Source organism: Amblyomma americanum, chromosome 5, assembly GCF_052857255.1.
Source record: "Amblyomma americanum isolate KBUSLIRL-KWMA chromosome 5, ASM5285725v1, whole genome shotgun sequence".
NCBI classification, from domain to species: domain Eukaryota; kingdom Metazoa; phylum Arthropoda; class Arachnida; order Ixodida; family Ixodidae; genus Amblyomma; species Amblyomma americanum.
Window position 1 is genome coordinate 200881825 of NC_135501.1, and position 23225 is coordinate 200905049.

General features: G+C 45.1%; 1 protein-coding gene across 1 annotated transcript; it reads right to left on the reverse strand.

Moving 5' to 3' along the window:
• Positions 1-2949: 2949 nt before the first annotated feature.
• LOC144135506 (uncharacterized) lies at positions 2950-23020 on the reverse strand. Its single transcript, XM_077668157.1, has 8 exons — positions 22953-23020; positions 17657-17834; positions 16237-16485; positions 15006-15272; positions 13026-13142; positions 8324-8555; positions 6748-6899; positions 2950-3166 (listed from the first exon to the last, which is right to left on the reverse strand). The coding sequence occupies exons 1-8, from the start codon at positions 22986-22988 to the stop codon at positions 3069-3071; spliced, it is 1329 nt and encodes a 442-aa protein (XP_077524283.1). The 5' UTR covers positions 22989-23020; the 3' UTR covers positions 2950-3068.
• Between the last annotated feature and the right edge of the window lie 205 nt (positions 23021-23225).

Consider the following 23225-nt stretch of genomic DNA (forward strand, 5'->3'; position numbering starts at 1 on the left):
AGTCATCACAGCCTGACCTGATGGGCCACCCTAATTGGTCGAGAGAAGTCACGTTGCGTTGTGACGTCTTCCCAACCTACCCACCAGGTGCGGTCTAGTTTCGGAGCATAAGCTAGCAATGTTAGATAGCTGAGAGGAGTTAATGCATTCATATGCTCCTTTTTTCTAGGTGCCTGATTTGGCAAACGTACAAATGCTAACTTGGTGCTATATGTTCGTGCAATATTCTCCTTGTTGAAAAAAAAACGCTATGATGTTACAGGTGACTCCGGAGCATCTCATAGGCATGCGCATGATACCATGGTTTTGTCTCACGTGGTTTTGCGCTTCATCGGTTTCGAATTTACTGCGGGCAACCGCGGATATTTCCACAACAGTGAAAAAACAAAACAAAAACGTAAACACATCGAAGTGTCAAAACTTCAGTCTGAATACGAGGGCCTCGTTTGAGAACAACGCACTGGTGAAATCGATAAATATATGAGGTGGACACGCATGAATAGGGAACTCAGCGATATTCACCGTTTTCCGTGTATCCGTCTTTTACGCTCGCCTCCAAAGTACTCATAAGATGTAATTTTCTGCGATAATGTAAGTGTGAAGTGAACTAGATCTGTACTCACAGTTTCTAATAGCTTTGAACAGGGAGTAAACATTTCCCGTCGCCATGCCTGTTCCACGTTGCAAGCATTCTTCTTCTTCTTCACCCCAGATATATGGCACATACCCACGCGGGGGGATTGGCCAAGGTGTAGTTGAATAAACAAAGAAGTTTCCATGGAAGATGACGACAGAATTGTAGCACCAATCGTGAATTTTGAAAAATCAATGAATAAAAACAACAGAACAATATTGACAGTTAAATGCAAGCATGGAACGGGTTTTTCCTCTTCTTCAGAGCGGGAACATATTAGAGTAGGTTACTCTACGGAATTGAAGAATGGTTCTCGGGTTGACTCAGTCCAGTAACAGTAATGTACTTTGAATGAATGAATTCCTAAAAAAATACGCTGAGTGGTGCAGTAGGTATCTAGGACAGATTTTTCGCAAGTCACTATCAACTGCTAACCTGCCACATGATTGGAAAAAGGCTAAAATAGTGCCGATCCACAAGACAGGAGACAAAAATAATGTTTCTAATTTCACACCTATATCGCTCACCAGCCCTTCATGCAAAATACTAGAGCATATCATTTTAAAACACATAACAGTCTTTCTAGAACGCGAAAATATACTCTCGCCCCACCAGCATGGTTTTCGATCAGGCTTATCAACCATCACTCAACTAACAGATGTAGTTCATGACCTTGCTTTTTGTGTTAATAATCGTTCTCAAATTGACATGATATTACTTGATTTTTTAAAGCCTTTGATAGCTTAAGTCCCGCCAAGCTCATCGCAAAACTGGAACAAGGTATTGGGAAGGGAGAAGTTTCCGCTTGGATTACAGATTTTTTAACAAACCGCTCTCAGCTTGTTTTGTTCGATCATACGCCACCTGATATTGTACCTGTCATATCTGGAGTACCACAAGGCTCAGTTCTTGGGCCACTGCTATTTATTATATTTATTAATGATATAACCAATAATATAGGGTGCAAAATTAAACTCTTTGCTGATGACTGTGTGATATATAAAGAAATTAACAGCCATGACGACCATCTTGCTCTTTCTGGTTCTCTTAACACGCTAGCCGAGTGGTGCTCCAAGTGGCAAATGTCTATTAATGTAAATAAATCAGTGTCAATGACGATAACAAGAAAAAAACAGCCATCTCACTTCACCTATACCGTTAATAACATGCCTCTTTCGAAGGTCGATCAACATAAATACTTAGGCATAACATTTACATCAAACCTCAAATGGGAAACACACATAACTAATATTAAATCTACTGCACAGCGAAAGCTATTTTATCTAAAAAGACTCCTAAAGCTCGCTCCAATGAATATTAAGCTTCTGGCGTACAAAACATTTGTGAGACCTATTTTAGAATACGCTAACACAGTTTGGTTTCTTTACACAGCAACTAACATAGCTAAACTAGAAGGCGTACAAAGAAAAGCCGTAAGGTTCATTCACAGCAAATACCGTCCTACTGACTCACCCTCGCGTCTCTTAGCTTGTTCAGGCCTTAACACACTATTGACGAGAGCAAAACAAGCTCGACTTAAGTTCCTTTTTTCAAATTCTGCATTGTCAGTATAAAATGGATACCACCCAGTACATTTCATATTCGCAAGCTAGAAAAACACGGCATCAACACGAGCATACGCTAACTGAGTATTCTTTCTCTAAGGACACATTCAGGTACTCATTTTTTCCTCGCGTGATCAGAGAATGGAATGAACTTAGCTCATCATTAACAACGACAAATTCATTATCCGGGTTTGTTTCACAGTTATAGTTAATCACAAAAGATTATTAAGATCTTCTAATGTTTGTTCGCGATTCTATTTTAGGTAGCACTCTCAATAAATAGAATTTAAATGCAGTTGCTTCTTTAAACTTTCTCGTTTTTGCTTATGACTATGACGTGCACAGTTGTTGTCATTATATACTACGTCGTTTTCTATTTTATGCTTCTATTACCTTGTCGCTTGTATTTTGATGACTTATGTTGTTTCTTCGTGATTTGCGTCACTTACACGTATACTTGTACGCGTACAAGAAATCATTTTTTATGCCCTTCTGCTAGGCTCTCAGCTGAGAGCGGCAGTATCGTAAAATAAGTAAATAAATAAAAATAAATAAATAAAACTTTTCATTTTAGCCAAAAAAAGAATAAATACCACTGATACGACGTCTCTTAACTCTCAAGCAATCTAACCAATGAGGTTTAGTAGAAGCGGCTTGCTTCAAGTCAGAAGATACTGGTGAAGATACGTGACGCTTGAACAGCCTTCAAAGGACACAACGTAATGGTTTATTCTTTTGATAATATCGTATTCACACAGTTTAAAGACATGTTAAGAGAAGGCTACAAGATATAAATTCGGGAGAGGGGAGGTTGTGAAACACGAGGTGAGGACTATCGCAGGAAATAAAGCAGACGATGAGGCGCTTCGCTATTTGCACGGGTTCTGGCGGTAGTGCAGCTTGAATCCACGGGCGTTGTTCACGTGGTTCGAGACGAAACGCATGAGGAACGGGCCTGGTGTGCTGTCTGCAAATCGAGAGAAGGAAAAAAGATAACGTAAGTAAGGATCTTTAGATAGGCATCTAATGCAATAGTGGTGGCACTGGTAGAAAGGGTTTGCAGAGGTAATTTCTTTCTTCACCTTGTTCCTCCTACCTTTTCATTCTACACAGGGGAATTTTAATTACACTTTCCTTCTTGACGCCGCCGCGGTGGCTCAGTGGTTAGGGTGCTCGACTACTGATCCGGAGTTCCCGGGTTCGAACCCGACCGCGGCGGCTGCGTTTTTATGGAGGAAAAACGCTCAGGCGCCCGTGTGCTGTGCGATGTCAGTGCACGTTACAGATCCCCAGGTGGTCGAAATTATTCCGAAGCCATCCACTACGGCACCTCTCTCTTCCTTTCTCCTTTCACTCCCTCCTTTACCCTTCCCTTACGGCGCGCTTCAGGTGTCCAACGATATATGAGACAGATACTGCGCCATTTCCTTTCCCCCCAAAACTAATTATTATTATTTCCTTCCTGGCTTTCCTGTATTTTACTAGAATAAGAAGATGAGAGCCAACGGAGTCCTTCTCGCCTTTTAGGCTATGTATTGTAATCTAACCTGGAGCGATGGAAGCAATAAAGGATAGACGTCAACCGAATGAAAGGGAAGTAGATTGCATTACTACAGACAGTGACCGCCAATCTCTACAATCTGACCTGAACGCAGTAAGCTCTTGGTGCTCATCATGGTTAATGGCAATAAACGTTTCTAAAACTAAACTAATATCTTTCACTCGCCGTACAGGTCGCATTCCAACCACTTATATTCTAAATGACAATACTGTGGAACTAACATCAACATACAAGTACCTTGGGGTGCACCTTCAGTTTGACCTAACATGGCATCACCATATCGACCTCACCCTAGCATCTGCTAACCGCTCACTTGGTTTTCTTAAACGTAACCTCAGATACGCCCCTATACACGTTAAAAAGCTTGCTTATATAACTCTAATACGCCCTAAAATCGAATATGCTGCGGCCATTTGGGACCCTATTCAAGCCTACGTTATCACTAACATTGAATCCTTGCAAAACCGTGCTGTTCGTTTCATATTTTCAGACTACTCACCCTTCACAAGCCTTTCAGCATTAAAAAAACGTGCCGAACTGGAAGATTTGTCATATCGCCGTAAACTTGCTCGCTTAACCCTTTTCCATAAGCTTTATCACCACCCATCCCTTCGCCGTGATTTGTTTCAGTCACCTGATGCTCTCTTTCCACGCCGTGATCATTCTTTCAAAGTTAAACGCGTAAACTGTCATTCATCGTCTTATGCCAATTCATTTATTCCCCGTACTATCACTGAATGGAATAGTTTGCCATCAGTCATCGCCACAGAAACTGACAATAAAAAATTCCAAGAGCTTCTTCGCTGTGACGGAAATGTGTAAATGTTTGCTGTTTTTGTTAGTGTTCAATTTTTCTTTGTGTGATGCCTTATGTTTTAATTAGCGTTTTTACTTATGATTGTACCCCCCCCCCCCCTATGTAATACCCTCTTCTGGAGGGCCTTTAGGGGTAACTTGAATAAATAAAATAAATAAATGCACTCCTCGGGCAATGGTACGAATGCACATCTGGCCGCGTATTAGCTCATTTGTTTACCAAGAGATGTCGTAAGTTGGATGGAGCTTCGGTATTGTGTTCTTGGTCTCTTTATCTCATTTCATTTCATTCTATTCCTAATCTTGCTGTAAAAATTATCAAAACAATGACCGAAGCCATAGCCAGAGACTAGTGTGGGGTTCAGAAACAAAATACATTATGGCAATGACGCAGCACTTGTGTAAAATGAAAAGCACAAAATCACGACGCAGGACCAAAATACAGCCTACAATGTAGAGAAAATAAGTCAATGTGCATTTTATAGCAGAATGAATAAATATCTATCATGAACAACACTGTACAGCAAATACAAACCGAAAACGACTGTCACGGAGGTCAAATAAGGCTAATAATGTATGTACTTAATGTTTTATTTGTTTCGTGGGACTCTTTTATTTCTGGGAGTAAAGCATTCCAAACCTTGGCTCCTGAAAAGTGTACCAATCTTTCGGTGCAGATGTTAGTATTCGGTGGCAGATTAAAGTTACTATCTGTGAGGTTTCTTGTGAGTCGAGAAGGAGAGCGAAACATCTCTCCCTTCTCTTCCTGTTTGACTTCTCTTTCGAACACCACTGCTACGGCACAACACTTGTGCCCGGCCGTTAAAAACATTTTGAACCACATCTTCATTCACATAAAGCTGCTGCGAAAATTGAGCTGTAATGTTCGTTGCTTCCATTTTCCAAAACCAAGTGTGATAGAGATCCGAAACCCGAATTCAAAGAGCGCCTCTCCGCAGCCCAGCCGCCGTGACCTTGTGACCTCATCACAACGAGCCAGCTGTAATTAAATTAATGCTTAGTAAGAGAGGTCGCGTGACCTGGTGACGTCATCGCAACCTGCCGATGCCGAAGACAGAAGAAAAAGAAGCACGGAAGAGAAGGCAGGAAGAGCGAAAAAGAGAAGAAAAGAAAGCGAAGCAAGAGAATTGGTAGGAAAATTCGGATAAAAGAGTTCTTGACTTCGGCTAGACAAGAATGTCACCAGCCAATCCAAACACGTCTGTGAGATCGAAGTGGACTGGTTGAGCGTTGACGAGTGTACCAGGAGAAACGCAAAAAAATTACATATAAACACCAAAATAACAACAATGGAGATCTATTATGCTATTGCATTCCACTCTTCAGGGGCGTTACGCGTCGCCCAAGTTTTTTTTTTTATTAAGCACAAACGTCATACTGAGAAAGGCATAACATGAATACGTAGGATGAAATAAATTGTGCACTGCTTGCGAAACTCATCTTAGATTACGGCCGTACCTTGAGATAGAACTGTTTGTATCTATGCCCCACTAAACGCCCCTAGTAACCTCAGTTCGATATGTTGCTTCGATACCACCTTCGTTGGCATCAAGGTACCATAGCCGTTTGGAATAATGACATACGTGCCAATAAATGTATTCGCGCTACTTTACGCATGAATGTAGTGAACCGCAAAGATTATTTTTTATTATGATATACTTGCTCCAGGATTTATTAATTTATTTATTGATTTAATTCAATACCCTCAGGGTCAATGCGGGCATTACTTAGGGAGAGATTCATCAAAGATAACTTATCAAATATAGCACATAAAATACAAGAGCTAAAAACAGGAATAACAAAGCTAAAGAGCCAGGTGCTAATTAAGAAGAGAAAGGGGAAAAATTGCTAGGAACAGGTACTTGAAGGATAACAAAAATTGCGCATATAGCATGATTGGCACATAAAGTCGTTCAGAAAAGATAACTAAAATTCCATCTTCGGAAGTTATGAAACATGGCACCTAACATTTCTCGGAGCGTAGCCACCGACACACACACATACCCACCCAAGAAAACGGAAGAAAAATAGTGAACCACAAAGCGAGAAAAAGCGCACATCACTCTAGGTTGGAAGATTCTAAATATCTTAATAATGAATAAGTTCATTGCATGCACGAAAAGTATTTGAAGTAAGTGATATATATTCACCGGTGATTAGCGTGAGGCCCGTGGCGTTGAGGTCCCTGGTGTGGCGCTGTTCGACCTCCGCTTCGTGGCCCGTGGAACACATGCGCACACCGCCTATTATGATGTAATCATCCGGGCACTCGGCCATGATGGGAGAAGCGGTCAACTGCACGCTGTAACAAATAAATGCGAGAAGAAAAATTTGGCGGTGGTTTAGCTCTAGTTAAACCTGGAGCGACGCGATAGCTGCAGCTGGCCGAGTAGAACTCGCTCAGTTGAATTGCACAGTCAGTCTTTAGCCGCTCCGTTTCGCTGGGCGTTCCTTCTTCATCTTCGTCCCACATGACACAGCGCATACGCACAGCTATGGCAGCTCGGTTTCGCCGGCGCGCCGCACCGCCGGCAGCAGCAGCTGCTCCGCACCACGTGGCTGGCCACGTGACCAACCACATGAAGAACCACGTGATCAGCCACGGCACCGCGCCGCCGGCAGCTGCTCCGCACCACGTGACATGCCACGTGACAGCGTCGCGGCGCAGCCACAGGGTGGCGGCGCCGTTACCGCCACGCTGAAGGGTCGAAATGCTACCGTAATGTAGCTATCGCTACAAAACACAGGCAGCAGTGGTGTATCGCCTGCTCCGCCGGAAGACTCAAGAGCGATAAACGATGTGAGACAAGCGTGGATTAACGTGAACCGATGTGACGAAAAACATTCGAGGTAATCGTCAAGCAAAAAAAAAACGTGAGCTAAGCGACCGTAATCACCGTGAGATAAACGAGGCATAAGATGTGAACTAAACCTATGTAAACAGCAGAGGGTAAACATGAGATCAACTACGTGAACTAAAGAAATGTAAACAATGTGCGGTAAGTGTGATGCAAACAACGCGAAGCAGACATGGGGTAATCAATGTGAACGAAAGTATCGTAAACAACATGATGCAAACGCAAGGCAAGCAACGTCAATACTGTGGAATAAACAACATGCGGCAGTCTTCAGATAAACAACGTAAACAAACTGATATAAACGTCGCGAAGCAGACATGGGGTAAAACGACGTGAACCAAAGTGGATGTAAACAAGGATGCACGTACCCGCCCCTAAACAAGGTGCGGCAGTCTTCAGGCAAACAACGTTAGCAAACTGATGTAAACATCGCGAAGGAGACATGAGGCAAAACAACGTGAACCAAAGTGCGTGTAAACAATGATGCGCGTACTTGTCCCTAAACAAGTTTCGGTAGTCTTCAGGCCAACAACGTTAGCAAACTGATGTAAACATCGCGAAGCAGACATGAGGCAAAACAACGTGAAACAAAATGCGTTTAAACAAGGATGCATGTGCCCGTTTCTAAACAAGGTGCGGTAGTCTTCAGACAAACAACGTTAGCAAGCTGAGGTAAACTTCGCGAAGGAGACATGAGGTAAGACAACTTGAACCAAAGTGCATGTAAACAATGATGCACGTACCTGTCCCTAAACAGGTTTCGGCAGTCTTCAGGCAAACAACGTTAGCAAACTGATGTAAACATCGCGAAGGAGACATGAGGTAAAACAACGTGAACCAAAGTGCATATAAACAATGATGCCCGTACCCGTCCCTCTGCGAAGGTATGGCGCCCACACCGAAGGGCGACGCGCCTAGCTCCTCGTCGGGCGCCACCTCGTAGGTGACGGAGCAGAATCCGGGCTCCTTTCGCAGGCAGACCACGTAGTCCAGGTCGTTCGGGTAGCCCTGGTGGTGGACGCTGCCGCCGGCCTCGTCGTAGTTGAAGCTCTTCACTGTGCCGTGCGTGCCCCAGAAGTACTGGAGGCAGTGCGAGGGCGCTGCGAGCGGGGTTGACGTTTGAATAATGCAGGTCATCGATCTTGAACATTTCAAGGAATTGTAATGTTCACGACAGTTACAAAAGCGGAGCAGAGAAGATTAAGGATAGGAAAGAACACACTAGCGCTGATCCATCCTTCTTACCTCCCTTCTGATCTGAACACTGTCTCTTCCTGTCCGTCTACTAGATAATTAGTAACTAACCTAATTAGCAATTTAAAAGTTTTTAGCGCTGGCGCTGGGTGCAAGAGAGAAACGAGGCGGCTATTACTTAAGCAACAAGCATGGCAAATGTAGCGAAAATGGTAAAGTATATATCGAGGTGATCGTCGGAGAGAAGCAGGGGGCATGGAATGCTTTGTGGGGAAATCATGCGCTGACTCATAGATTTAAGTTCGTTTACTGGGGCAAGGGCATGCTGGATAAATCTGTGTTTGGACTGTCTGATCCTGAAGAACTGCCGCAAGGTGAATGAATGCTTACCGATGTGTGTATTATCATTGCCCAGTAACAAAAAAGTACACCACAGAACAGAATTCATTTAGCTTTAAAGGCGTCACTGGGGACAGCAGTGGCCAATGACAGGTTTTTGAAAGATGGTATCGCGCCTAAGAAGTGCAGAGCCATCGGGAAAACAAGGTGCAGTGAGGTTGAGAGCTCTTTCACGTGCTTTTTTTGCAATTTTCCTCAACACCAAGCCAGATTGAAGTTCTTCGGTGTGACAGAGATTCTTTTAAACCACTACTCGTTGAAAAACAGCTCCGTCAGGGTGCATGTGAGTAAACGGATGACCAAAAGAAGACCGTGCAACTTTGTGCCTCAGAAGTGGCCAAAACTTGTTATGACGCTGTGACACTCTCAATCTCCAACGCCACGAACATTCTGTAGCATTCGCCCTTGAGACGTCGGGTTTATTTATGCATTATCAACCACACACAGCGTTAATTGTACGTTTAGTTGTTTAGCTTAGTGCCTGCAATTTTGTGAGCGCTCCTTAAATCTGTTCCAGTCCATGGAAAATTTTTGAATTGTTACTTACTAGAACATAATGAAAATAAGATGCATTCATAACTGCCTCGTCTCCAATAAAAAATGTGAGGTAAAAACGTGAATTTTCTTTATGTAACTCAGCGACCGGAGTATTTTTCTCATTCGCATCGAACTTGCCAAAAAAGCCTAACAAAAATATTTCTCCTACTTTTTGCATCACAGATATTCAGCTAAAGGTCAGTTTTATTCCGAATAACGTGTAGCGCCGGTCTTAAGGTGCGTTTAGCTGGCATCGCAAGAAAATTCAAGAAGGTTGCTAGGCTAAAAAGGGCTGAACTGAGAAACAAAAAGTTAAAGTACAGAAGAGGAAAACGCAAACATTGATCCGCCTTTCACATGTTTCACGAAAGGTTGAGCTGCCTTCTCGAACAAAAGTGAAATCAATGATCAACTCCCTAAAGACACCGCACATGCCGCGTTCTGTCACATGAAAAACAGCGGCTATGGCATTCAAAAATAGCGCTCTTGCTCAGCTGTGTCTATGGATAAACGTAGAAAGTAAGGGCATGGAGAAATTGATACTGCTTTGAATTTTTGCTTTCTTTTCAAAGTCGAATGACGACCGCCACGTGCTCTCGAACCGATCAGTGCTTCCACTTACAAGTTTGGCTTAAAACAACAAAAACCTCAGGAAGAGTGCTATCTTGATGCCCTTTATCTTTTTACCTCTACAACGCACCGTCCCAAAGAATTAGGAGACTGATTGAAACAGTATGCTAAATCACATTGCTTCGCTGGCGGAAATCAATCGAATCGCGAGTAGTATCTTAAGGCTAGGGCGAGACGCTGCTGCGTCTGACGGGAACCGGTATTGAAGCAGAAAGCGCGCTTCCTTTATCGGATGTCAATCGGTAAACGAAAGTGGCTGGTCCTGTCGTCCAGAATGCGAGCGCTTGTCTCGCTTGACTTGGGACATTGCACTCGAAAATTGTGCTTAAAAGTAGACTGGGTCAGACACGTGTGGGCTGCTTTAGCAGTGCTTGAGTCTCTTTTTGCCATACTTATTCCTTAGCGAGAAAAGAAAACTTCCATGTCTGAAGCACGATGACAAACTTTTTCGAAGTCAGTGACATTGTTTTCAATGTTTCAACGTCGCGCTGAGCGCAGGAGATTCGTTGTAGTATTCTACTAGACAGTCGCAAAAATTTTTTTTTGACTTTTTGCTCGGATGCGTCGATATTGCCTTTTTTTCTGAAACTATATGATGCGACACGCCTTCTTGAGTGTGGTGTTTTGTTGTAGACTTTTATAAAGTTTCGTTGAAGTCCTTGCATAGATTGGATGTACTTTGTTGCCCAGACAACGAAGTTCCACATGCCTATTGGGGAGGTTGTGCTGGTAATATTTAACCTTTTGTGTAATATCAAACTATTTGGTAAATTCGGTTTGGTATTCATCACATTCACACCTTGCTAACATTCAAATGATGTTCATAAATCATGTAAAACCAGTTATTGAGACTGTGAAGCTGCTCATGTCATCAGTACTGGAAAACACCTGACCTATTTTTTTTCTCCTCCATGTCTAGGCTTTTTCCTAGACGCGACCTTGATGCTCATGCGAGTGCCATCACATTGATTTTTGTAGCACGTTCGAGAAATAAGACGTCATCCGAAGAGATTCTGTACAGTGCCGTCATCAAATTCAGGATCGCCGAGCGACTTGTCCAAGGTATATGTCAGAAGGTGTACATCCTCATTTCATATTCATACTCAAGAACTATTCAAGTAAGTGGCATACCAATTAAGCATAATTCTATTATGAAGTACAGGTTAAACTCTAACATAAACGTTTCAGTGATGGCCACTGTGATGTTTGCGGAGAATCGGACTGCCTTATGCCTACCGTCCTACATATAGGACACTGCTTTTTTGCTCAGTAACTCTACAAGTGTAACGTGTAAAAGCTTGCCCCTGCTAGCGTAGGTTCAACAGGGTCTAAATTTTTCCCCTAAAAGGGTTTTGTTGTGTGCAATAAGGTTTGCACGCTGTGTGCGTTCATAAAGATTTGCCAATGTTCTCTGGACCTTATTTTTGTAATTCGACCCCATCGACTACATTGCAGTTCTGTAAGAAAAACAATTTTTGCGCATAATCATGAGCAAGCCACCGCGCGCCATATTCTAATTATCTCAAGTTTCCGAAGCTTCGGCATATATGGGTTAACGCCCAAGGAGGCGACGGCCACGTTAAAAAAAAACAGTACTTAACCGGCAGTCAGTGAAGTAGATGACCACTCCGATGTTTGACGTACTACCGTCCTTCTCAAATTTCACACGCTTTTCGCCTATGAGAAGGTTGTTTGCGAAATGCGTCCCTCTAGTTTCAAGAGGGGGGGGGGGGGACAAATTTGATGCTCAAGATGCATATGCTTCGATGAAGATGAGGATAAGACTCATTTCCGGAATACTATAAGGCAGGAGCTGATACGTGGCGCAACCGTTTTAATTCGTAAAATAAAACGCAGTTCCGTAGACGGGAAGTGACGATGGTCCTCGCTTCACAAGAAGGCATGAAAAAGTGGGGGTGAAGTGAAGTTACTTTGTCAGTTTTCCTCAGTCAAGTAGGTGTTGCGAAAATTAGGAAACACCACGTTGCAATTTTTAGCCGTCTGAGGTACGCCGTAATGAGATTCTGACCGAATTTATGAATTTAGCATCTCCGCTTACCCCGCCGCGGTGGCTCAGTGGTTAGGGCGCTCGACTACTGATCCGGAGTTCCCGGGTTCGAACCCGATCGCGGCGGCTGCGTTTTTATGGAGGAAAAACGCTAAGGCGCCCGTGTGCTGTGCGATGTCAGTGCACGTTAAAGATCCCCAGGTGGTCGAAATTATTCCGGAGCCCTCCACTACGGCACCTCTCTCTTCCTTTCTTCTTTCACTCCCTCCTTTACCCTTCCCTTACGGCGCGGTTCAGGTGTCCAACGATATATGAGACAGATACTGCGCCATTTCCTTTCCCCCCAAAACCAATTATATCTCCGCTTCGAGGGAGCTCTAGCTAACTCGTCACATTTTGGGCGAGATTTCTCGGCAAGGCCGAGCATCACTTTGTTCTTTCAGCTTTTTTATGACACGCAAGAGATATCGAACAATAAAAACCGATGAAAAGACTGTGTCACGGCAGCTGATGGTTCTCCCAAAGGAGAATTCCTCAGTGCGCTTTTAAAATTGGTAGGAACGCTGAGTTAGGAGCATAAGCTTGCAATCAACGGGAGTAGTTTGAAAAGAACTCAGTGAAGCGTCAATACCTTCGGTTGCCGATCTTTACAGGAAGGTTGGATATCTTCGGACAGACATGAGTCGTTGTAGTGAAGGGGTGTTTATGTACTATTACAGTTATTTACATCAGTGTTGCACTCACGCAAGCAAACGTGCACGCAGAAAAAGGCGCAAGCAACAGATGCGTCCGGCAAGCCTACCTGACTGTGGGCCTTCGCATTCCAGCTGAGTTACTTTGATGTCAAATTTTCGCGCATAACTTCCGACCATCATCAGGTTCAAACTGATGCCCCCGGATTCTTCGACGTCCACGTACGCTGAAAAACAAGTACAAAAGTTGTGTAAAAAAATGTTGATACTGAGCCAACACTGTCACTACTCCATGAGCAATATGTATTTAGCGAAATGCCTCTGACGAGGTAGCTTGAGTTAGCTCCTTCGTTTCCTTGAACCCTGACAATCTTGAAAATATCCCCGTTATTGCTAACTGTTGAGATACCGAGCAATTCTGGACCAAAGCATTCTTCAACGAGAAAAATTTTTGAACGCAATTTTAACATACATTGCGAGATTTCACTACGATAATCAATATATTTGCAGATCACCCTTCAACAGGATTGAATTTTTTGCTATTAACATTTCTGCAATCGTAAAAAGTGGTTCTCATTCTGTGGCACTCTTAACTGCTCCATGCGAGCGAGGGAAAAAGTTTTGAAGGATGATTTTGCAACTCATCAGAAGAGTAGACCATTACCTTCAATATTTTCATAACGGTACCTTACAATTTTTAAATATTCGAAATTTTTATCCAAGAAAGTTGGACATGAGCTTAGCAGTGATTCTTGCAGTTACTGTGTGACCCCGTTTTTAATGACAAGTTGCAAACAAAAATTTGAATTTAAGAGGATTTAAAACTTCGTGATTCATTGAGGTGGTTCCGGCGTTTCTGTGCTACCCATGAAAGTTAATAGGTTTAATTACTAGGTTTAAAATTTTAAACGGTGCTTCGAAACTGCCGTAGTGCAGTGAGACATACCGCTTTTCGCTAGAAATTCTAGGTCCTCAATTGTAGACGGTCATCTTCGCGTAAAGGAACACTATTGACCTAACTATTGACGTTTAGTGTGTTGGCCGCAAGTCAGAACTTTTGGAGTTATTTGGCCGGTTGCTAGAAAAACGCGAGCTAATCGCTCCAACACGCCCAAAGTTGCTATTGGGTGAAGATGCAACCTTGTGTTTTTTGCTTTTTAAGTGATGCCGGTTTTCTCTGCAAACTCTAATTTTTTACCACATGATTCACTGCATTCTTTGACACACCTCAGCCACTTTCTCACTCCTGAGAAGAAGGCTGAGTTTTTTTTCTTTGTTGTGGTTAGGAGCCTCGAGATCCTTGCCCAGGCAAGGATGGCTGCTGAGGTTACCCGACCCTCTTGAAACCTTTTCTAAGTAGCCATTTCTTAAATATCTTCAGTTTGTCATCACTAGGTAGTACTAACATTTTAGACGCTGCACCAGCGATTATTTTTCACATCTCTATAGATTAAGCATCCGCCTCGCATGTGGTAGGTGCGGGGTTTGATCCCCAGTCCCGCCGAGTACCCACGGGTGATGCAATGGGTACAAGCTTTCTCCTGGTCCGGTGCTCGGCTTCTTTAGGGTGAAATACAAGGAAAAAGGGTCTTTGACCCCACCTTGAGTAATCGAAAATACTTTGTGCAATGGCGCTCTTTGGCCATAGATGCCCTTGGGCCACAAAAATCCATAATCATCATTTCTATATAACTCTGCAGGAAGCTTTTCTTATACCTTGAGCTTGGCGCATGATGGCTATAGTTGCCTATGCGCCATGAAACCCAACACAGCTGCGTTTTTATGGAGGAAAAAGGTTAAGGCGCCCGTGTGCTGTGCGATGTCAGTGAACGTTAAAGATCCCCAGGTGGTCGAAACTATTCCGGAGCCCTCCAATACGGCACCTCTCTCTTCCTTTCTTCTTTCACTCCCTCCTTTACCCTTCCCTTACGGCGCGGTTCAGGTGTCCAACGATATATGAGACAGATACTGCGCCATTTCCTTTCCCCCCAAAACCAATTATTATTAATTATTATCACACACACAACTAATCGCTCCAACAACGCTGCTACACACTCGCTCTAAAGGCGTCCCCCGATCTGTCCCCTTACCGTGTTGTCCTGTGTTTAGCCCGCAGATCCGCGGCGCCTGGTTGTTCTCATTCTGGCCTGAGACGACGAGCATGTCCTGCGAGCAGTTTCCGTCCACGGGCCGCGCCAGGTCCAGCGTGAGGAAGTCCAGCCGGAACTGGCACACGTCGGCGTCTCGCTTCGCCACACGAACCTTGCACATGGCCTCCCGGTTGTGGGCGCCAGGGAAGCCCGGGTTACGCACGTACGCTGTGCGTTCCGAGCTCGCCTCTCCGCACGACAGCTCGACTGGGCAAGAATTGGGAGGCGAGGTGAAGAACAGCAGAGAGAATGAGGTGCTTTATTGCATCATGCTACTTGGGATGTTCGATAGGCCTTGCCCACTGTGCTACCGGTTTTAAAGCGAAAGCAGTACTTAACACGGTTCCAACCAGGACTTTTGTGTGAAGACATCGTAAATGGAATACAATGGCGCAAGAAAACGAAGATCAGAACACGCAAAAGAGGGAACAGGCGCCAACTACCAACTGATTTTATTATCTCGAAAGAACCGCTTATAACCGCAAGAGAGGCACAAATATATGCAAAACACAGAAGGCGTGGGAAAGGAAAAGCAGATAAAAAAACTGGCATAGGATCGCGCATAAAGGCAATCTCTTCGTCTGTTAAGGACACAGACGGCCTACTCACGCACACGTGAACCCGCTGCTTAATCAGTTATGCCTCTGTTATTTTTCTTTCCAGCCTATCTTTTGACCAAGCGATGAACCTGGATTTATTAAGAGCAGGATAACATGTCACCTACTGCAGTGTGTGGGCTTGTGGTAAGCTCAGGTTAGTTCGGAGGAGCGTCGCGCAAGCTGTAGCAAATCGGATGGTGGCCTTGAGGGTGACCTGGGCACTCTCAAGGTTCCTTGCTTGGACACCTTTCTGGGGAGGGGTGTTTTTGCACCTCTTGCTTTCACACCTCTCCTGGGTTTTACTACGTTAAAACCCCACCACTTTTTTTTTTCTACAGGTATGGCTGGATCTGTACCTGGGAATACACAAAGGGCGCCGTCACATTATAAGAGCCTCTTAGGTACCCCGCCTGCCCGTCCCCTCTCTCGGTAACTACAGTAGTGATTTCAGTTATGGCTACAACTACGGCTGGAGCTATGGTTTTTGCCATGGACTTATTTATGGTTTCTGTGATAGATGCTAGCAATAAGGTTAGCCGCAGCTGGCATGGAATGGTCACGGGGGTGCTCACAGACGCAGCAGACTCCGTCCTCGCAGCGTCCCATGGGCGTTCCTCCGCGGTTGAGGCACTGGACGGCGTCGTAGCAGGTGCCATCGCGGCCGTCGGCTGCCCGGCATGTCTCCTGGTCGCTGGGCTCCTTGAGCAGCAGCTCGTGGTGCCGGTGGTGGCCCGACGTCGAGGCAGACCCGGCGCCCTGCCGGTGCGGGTTGTAGTAGTAGGTGGTGGCAAGAAGGGGGGAGTTCGAGTTCAGCACGGGCGCTGCGGAGGGCGTCGAGAGGAATTACGTGAGAAAGGAGAAGCGAGAAATGAATAAAAAAACACAATGTGTTTCCTTAAAGAATCTCAAAACAACTACTTTCCTCCACAAGTTTGAAACACATTGGAGAGCTCGGCCACTCTACTACTTGACATGCTCCGTTCTCTTGCCTTGCTGAACGACACATCGCCACACATCCTAGACCGTGCATCTGTCGCTGCGTCTTCGGTCTCCCGAGTAGCCCACCGGGACTCATTTTCATGCGAACTCGGACATAGCCGGTTATGAATGTAAATGTTTGACTGACTGACTGACTGACTGACTGACTGACTGACTGACTGACTGACTGACTGACTGACTGACTGACTGACTGACTGACTGACTGACTGACTGACTGACTGACTGACTAGATGACTAGACTGACAGGACTGACTAACTGACCAGCTGATTGACTGGAATAATTGACTGACTGACTGACTGACTGACTGACTGACTGACTGACTGACTGACTGACTGACTGACTGGGCTGATTAACTGACTGTACTAACTGACTAGACTGACAGGACTAACTGATCAGCTGATTGACTGGAATAACTGACTGACTGACCATCTGGCTGCCTGGTGTGACTAACTGCCTGACTGGAATGGCTGACTGAATGGACAGCTTAACTGACTGGACTAACTGACTAGACTGACAGGGCTGACAGGGCTGACTAATTGACCACCTGATTGACTGGAATAAGTTGCTGACTGACTGGTCTGACGGACTGACAGACGGGGCTAATTGACTGACTGGTTTGACTAATCGCCTGAGTGGAATGACTGAATGGCTGACTGACTGTACTGGACTGTTTAACTGACAGGACTAACCGATTAGTCCGACAGGGCTGACTAACTGACCAGCCGACTGACTGACTGACTGACTGACTGACTGACTGACTGACTGACTGACTGACTGACTGACTGACTGACTGACTGACTGACTGACTGACTGACTCACTCACTCACTCGCTCACGGGAGACTTAGTCGCAGAAATAGAAAACTGCGCACATGCTTTGGCGTACAAAAGCTACTCTACCAAACTTCGCAGTTCCAGCACTTTCACCTCTGGACAACCCGTCATATAACGTATTCTTTTGTTTCGAAAAAAAAAATCCACAAGGTTTCCTCACAGAACGGGTTTGAGGGCACCCCGGGCCTCTGGTCGTTCTCGCCAATGAAATCTTTGCCGGAGCCAGACTGCTTCCGCGTCCCCGTGCGGGAGTTCTGGTGGTGCGCATGTCGGGTGTGGTCGACCGTGCCGGCGATGATCGTGGGCACCACTGCCAGCGCCAGCCAGAGGGCAACGAGCTGCGAGGTAAGTGAGCACAAAAAGCGACGGCTAAAAAAGATAAAGCAGCCCGCAGCTAGCCTCGCTGTGGAGGTTACAGAAAAAGGCAAAACTTAAGACTACTTCACCGACGTACCAAATGCGGAACGGAACATGAATAAACAGTAACAAATGCATACTGCTACAAAGAAAAAGTCAGCAAACATACAGTTCAAACCTTGTGGATGCATTCCTGAATGTATTTATGCAAAACAATGAGAACGCGCGGTATCAAAATTACGCAAGACAAACTCTCTCGTCTCACACAAAAATAGAAGAGTTTGAGATATACAAGCCTACAAAATGCTTCTACTTTACGCTTTTCTATTAATGCGTTTACAAAAGCAACTGTTGCAAGCATTTCGTACTGTGCTTTCTTGGCGCGAACTGCGCGCTTGGCGTTATCTTTGTGTCCATTGTGTCTATGATGATGATGATCACAACGACCTCTCTTTTAGCCTGTTCTGACATCTTCTTTTGCAATCGACGTGACCAACTTCAATGGGACTCTTGTAACTGAACCAGTGTGAAATGTCGAATAGCCACGTGACCCGCCAACGGGGAACGCCCTCGGGCGGCTGGCTGCTTGCCGTGACGTCACGACGAAGGCTCGGTCGCGTAGGCGGCGTTGACCCCGCCCACGTGGCTGCATGCTCGCGGTGACGTATCTGGTCACGTGACCCGTTAGTGCTCACGTGAACAGTCATGCTACTAGGCCGACGACTGTAAATATAGCGCGAACGATCTGCTAACAACTACAAAGCAAAGCAAACTGAGGCACGTAAACAAATGATAGGAGATGGTTCATTCAAACACTCCTACTCAAAGAAAAAAAGGTAATTAAAGGCCGCAGCGGTGGCTGAGTGGTTAAGGCGCTCGGCTGCCGGCCCGAAAGGTGCGGGCTCGATCCCGGCTACGGCGGTCGAATTTCTGTAGAGGCGAAGTTCTAGTGGCCCGTGTACTGTGCGATGCCAGTGCACGTAAAAGAATCCCAGGTGGTCGAAATCTCCGGAGCCCTTCACTACGGCGTCCCTCATAGCCTGAGTCGCTTTGGGGCGTTAAACCCCCATAAACCATAAACCAAAGGTAATTGAAACGTAGGTAAAATGCACACGTTGGTAATCAAAAGGGATCCGCACAACTTAAGTCTCGAGAGAAAGCTGCTATGTGATGGGCAGCTGATTATAATTTGCTGATGCATTCTATTACAAGGCAGCTTGTTAAACGAAACATTACGTATATAGGCCACAGTGAAACCTATATTCTGTTAAATGTTTGTATGCATAGTGTTCCTTGTGAATTAAGATGAAAAGTGGCGACTTCGGTCAACCTTTAGCGCTCCACTCAAACGGTCACAATCGAGCCTCGGAGAGAGGAAAGACAAGCTTTATTAAAACAATAGCTACTCCATGCGCGACCTTGATTTTTATTATCCAATCATCGTCTTAGCTGTATCATTGTCAGAAGTATGAGTTCAGGGATGTATTCGTTCCGAAATCGAGTAATCAATAATAATAATAATTGGTTTTTGGGGAAAGGAAATGGCGCAGTATCTTTCTCATATATCATTGGACACCTGAACCGCGCCGTAAGGGAAGGGATAAGGAGGGAGTGAAAGAAGAAAGGAAGAAAGAGGTGCCGTAGTGGAGGGCTCCGGAATAATTTCGACCACCTGGGGATCTTTATTAACGTGCACTGACATCGTACAGCACACGGGCGCCTTAGCGTTTTGCCTCCATAAAAACGCAGCCGCCGTGGTCGGGTTCGAATCCGGGAACTCCGGATCAGTAGCCGAGCCCTCTAACCACTTAGCCACCGCGACGGGTCAAGTAATCAGCGTCATTACCCATTTAGAACGAATTATAGCTTATGACACCAGATCGTATACCCGACGCGGTGGCTCAATGGTTAGGGGATGTGATCAGCCCGAAATCAAGCAATCAGCGTCATTGTCCATTTAAAACGATATATAGCTCATGACACCAGATCATACCGGCAGGGTTCGCTCAGTGGTTAGCGCGCTCGGCTACTGAGCCGGAGTGTCCGGGTTCGAAGCCGACCGCGGCGTCCGCATTTCGATGTAGGCGAAATGCAAAAAGGGGCCCGTGTGCTGTGCAATGTCAGTGCACGTTAAAGATCCCCAGGTTGTCGAAATTATTTATTGCGGAGCCCTCCTCTACGGCGCCTCTTTCTTCCTTTCTTCTCTCACTCCTTCTTTTATCCCTTCCCTTACACGACGGTTCACGTGTCCATCGAGACAAATACTACAATTTTGAACGCTCAGGAGCTAACTACGAATTCACTCGTTTCAATGAGCTGGTCCGCATCGAAAGAATGGAAGAAGAGATAATAACGACAAAAATATTTGCATTCGTTCAACAAGTGTAAATGTTATTAACTTAATTTATAATCTGTCTAAGAACGTCAACCCACCGCGGTGGCTCAGTGGTTAGAGCGCTCGGCTACTGATCCGGAGTTCCCGGGTTCGAACCCGACCGCAGCGACTGCGTTTTTATGGAGGCAAAACGCTAAGGCGCCCGTGTGCTGTGCAATGTTAGTGCACGTTAAAGATCCCCTCGACCAGGTGGTCGAAGTTATTCCGGAGCCCTCCACTACGGCACCTCTTTCTTCCCTTCTTCTTTCACTCCCCCATATATCCCTTCCCTTACGGCGCGGATCAGGTGTCGGCCGATATATGAGACAGAAACTGCTCCATTTCCTTTTCCCAAATACCAATGATTATTATTTTTATTATTATTAAGAACGTGAGTAGTTACTCCGAGGCGTAAGAAATTTCTGTAGTAGTCAACGATGGAGGTGCTGCATACATTCTCTGAGCACAGGCCTGCTCTGCATAGGTCGTATGCACAATTCCGAGCACGCAAGGGTAACCCTTGGAACCAAATGTGGGCGCTTCTGAAATTTTTCCGAAATGTCCCTGCGAATGCTCCAGCTATGTGCGTGACACATTTGCTGAGCCATAGACATCACAATAACCCCCACCCCCACCCTCCCCTTTTGGCGTTGCCTGAATACATGGACTGCCGTTACAGTAGCGTTAACTCAGCAGCCTCCGTGGACAGGTTCTATGCGCCTGACATTCACTCATCGAAGAAGAAAGAAAGCAGGCTTTGTAGGTGCCGAAGTCGATTCCCAATAAATGTTTACTGTTCCGCCTTTTTTCTCTCTCTCTTAGTGTAGTTTTTGTGTACATTTTGTATAACGATAGCATGGTGATGTCTTTGTAATAGAAAGGAAAGGTCTATAGTCGAGGAGTACACGACATCTTCGTCGCAACCACACAGCGGTACTGATTGTTCGTACTGTACTAAAGGCAAGCAAGTCCGAGCAAGTATGGACTTTTTTTTTCGAGCCTGTTATGCCTGGTGGCGCCTAGTAGTGACGTAACTGAGTGCGAATTAGTATTTCATGTTAACTTACTCAATTAATCTTGCGTTCCCGAGCAGTTTAAGTTTGACCGTGAAAACGGGTAGAAAGCATTCGCTGGTTCTATATTTATATGCCGAGTTTGCTTACATGCTTCTTCGTTGTGACGAATATATATTTTGGCTTCCAGTTCAACGTACACGCAACGAAGGAATATAAGAAGTTCAACTCTCCGATGTTGCATCAGCGGCCATCTCTCTTGCTCATTGTTTGATGGCGTCAATGTGTGCAAAAGATGGTTGTGTTTGTAAAAAATCCGGCAGCATACCATCGCACAACAATGAAGGGGTGCTGGCTATGCCATGATGTGAAAGGACATCTGGAGAATAGTTATCTTTTGTGCCAAGTATGTGTACGTTTCTGGTGCCAAAGCATGGATGATATACTCATGGAGGAATATTTTGTATAAACGTTTAGTAAAAGTGCCACTGAAGCTTCTTTTTCCGTTGAAGAACTATGATATATGGTACAATTTTCCTATATGGCTACATTCAAACTCTTACAAAGATGCCGAAAAAATATTTATTGGCCCCTATTTATCACACCGCGAGGATTTTAAGGTTTCACTAACAACTGAACTAAGTTAGATTTTATTCATTATCTCACATATATTAAATTGAAGTCCGACTTTGCCTTAGAAATGCCGTCTTTTTGACGCGAGAGTTAGAGCGAAATGAGTGAAATGTATAAATAGCGGTCGTTTACTTCCGTGAGCTTGCATGAACCCGGAAGGTCGAATATTTGTAGCCGTAAAGCCTATCATGAATGCTGTTTGTGCAGTTTTACGGTATGAGGGTTAACGTGAAACGTGCTCACGAATTAAAGACATACGAAAAGTTTAACTCGGTAATGAGCCCTCCCTGACCAGGTTTAAGATCTTCGCAGAGTGTGTTAGAAGATGAGTCCCTGGTTTGAACTAAGGGAGTTGTACGCACGAATCTTTCTCTTTCAGAATGCTCATCACCTATATGGTTATGAAGGTTCATATTACCTTTAGGCGTGTTTACCTGGGAAAGCTGACCCTGCCCGACGAAGCACACCGCAGTCGAGGCCCCAGATTAGTGCCTACTTCCGGGGTATTCCCTTTATCACGCTCATCTGGACTATCACCTAATCTAGGCATAAAGAGAAGAAATGCTTTGTCGGGAGCGGCAGTTACTCAGCCGGCAAGAAGAGCTCAAGAACCGTGCAGAAATAATATAGCCACAGGTACCGCGAAATAATCATTATTTTGGAGAAGGCTTTACCCTGCAGTGTAAGTATTTCTGGAAAGTGGCGATGGGGCTGTGAGGTAATCATGGTTTCTGGGATTCTTAAGGGTGCACCAAGCTCTCGGTTCCTGAAATATTTGTAATCCGCCTTTATCAAGACGCGATAAGCCGCTTTCCGCCTTGGTTGAGACATTTACTGCAACTTTCCTTTCCTGACAAACTTATGAACTCCACAAAGATTCCTCTTAGAACATCACCTTCAGATGACCTCGCAGTTAAAATAGTGAGTTGCCACAGTATCGAATGTAGCTACTACTTCCCCGCACAAATCTCACTCCGTCTCGAAATTAGTTTCTAAGCCACCATCGCCACTATCGTAATAAATTTGAACCGGGCGTGTCATTCGTCATTTAAGCAAAGACAATCGCCATGAACACTCACCAGCACTCGGGTTCTATCCTGCAAGGGAGTCGCCATGCGTCGCCGGCGACCTGTATCCAGCGACGAAGCCGTTCAACTGACCGCGGTCATGTGAGGCCAGCGAACGCTAGAGCTCCCCCGACAGAGTTTGATCAGCAGTCCCTACGCCGGCCCCCTTTCGCGCTTTTTTTTTCTATTTTCCACTTTAATCCGCCATTTGTGTCTTTTTGTGGACTCGAAGCGCTGCGCCAGAGAGACTCACCTCAGGGTACCTGTTCTCCCACAAGCGATCTT

What these genes read in the sequence shown, in the direction of transcription:
- LOC144135506 (XM_077668157.1), bottom strand. Translation starts at nt 22,988, where the DNA reads ATGGCGACTCCCTTGCAGGATAGAACCCGAGTGCTG. An exon ending in GGTGCCCTCAAACCCGTTCT is followed by an intron (nt 16,486 to 17,656) that starts GTGAGGAAACCT and finishes CGCCCTCCGCAG; the next exon opens with CGCCCGTGCTGAACTCGAAC. An exon ending in ATGCGAAGGCCCACAGTCAG is followed by an intron (nt 8,556 to 13,025) that starts GTAGGCTTGCCG and finishes CCCCGCTCGCAG; the next exon opens with CGCCCTCGCACTGCCTCCAG.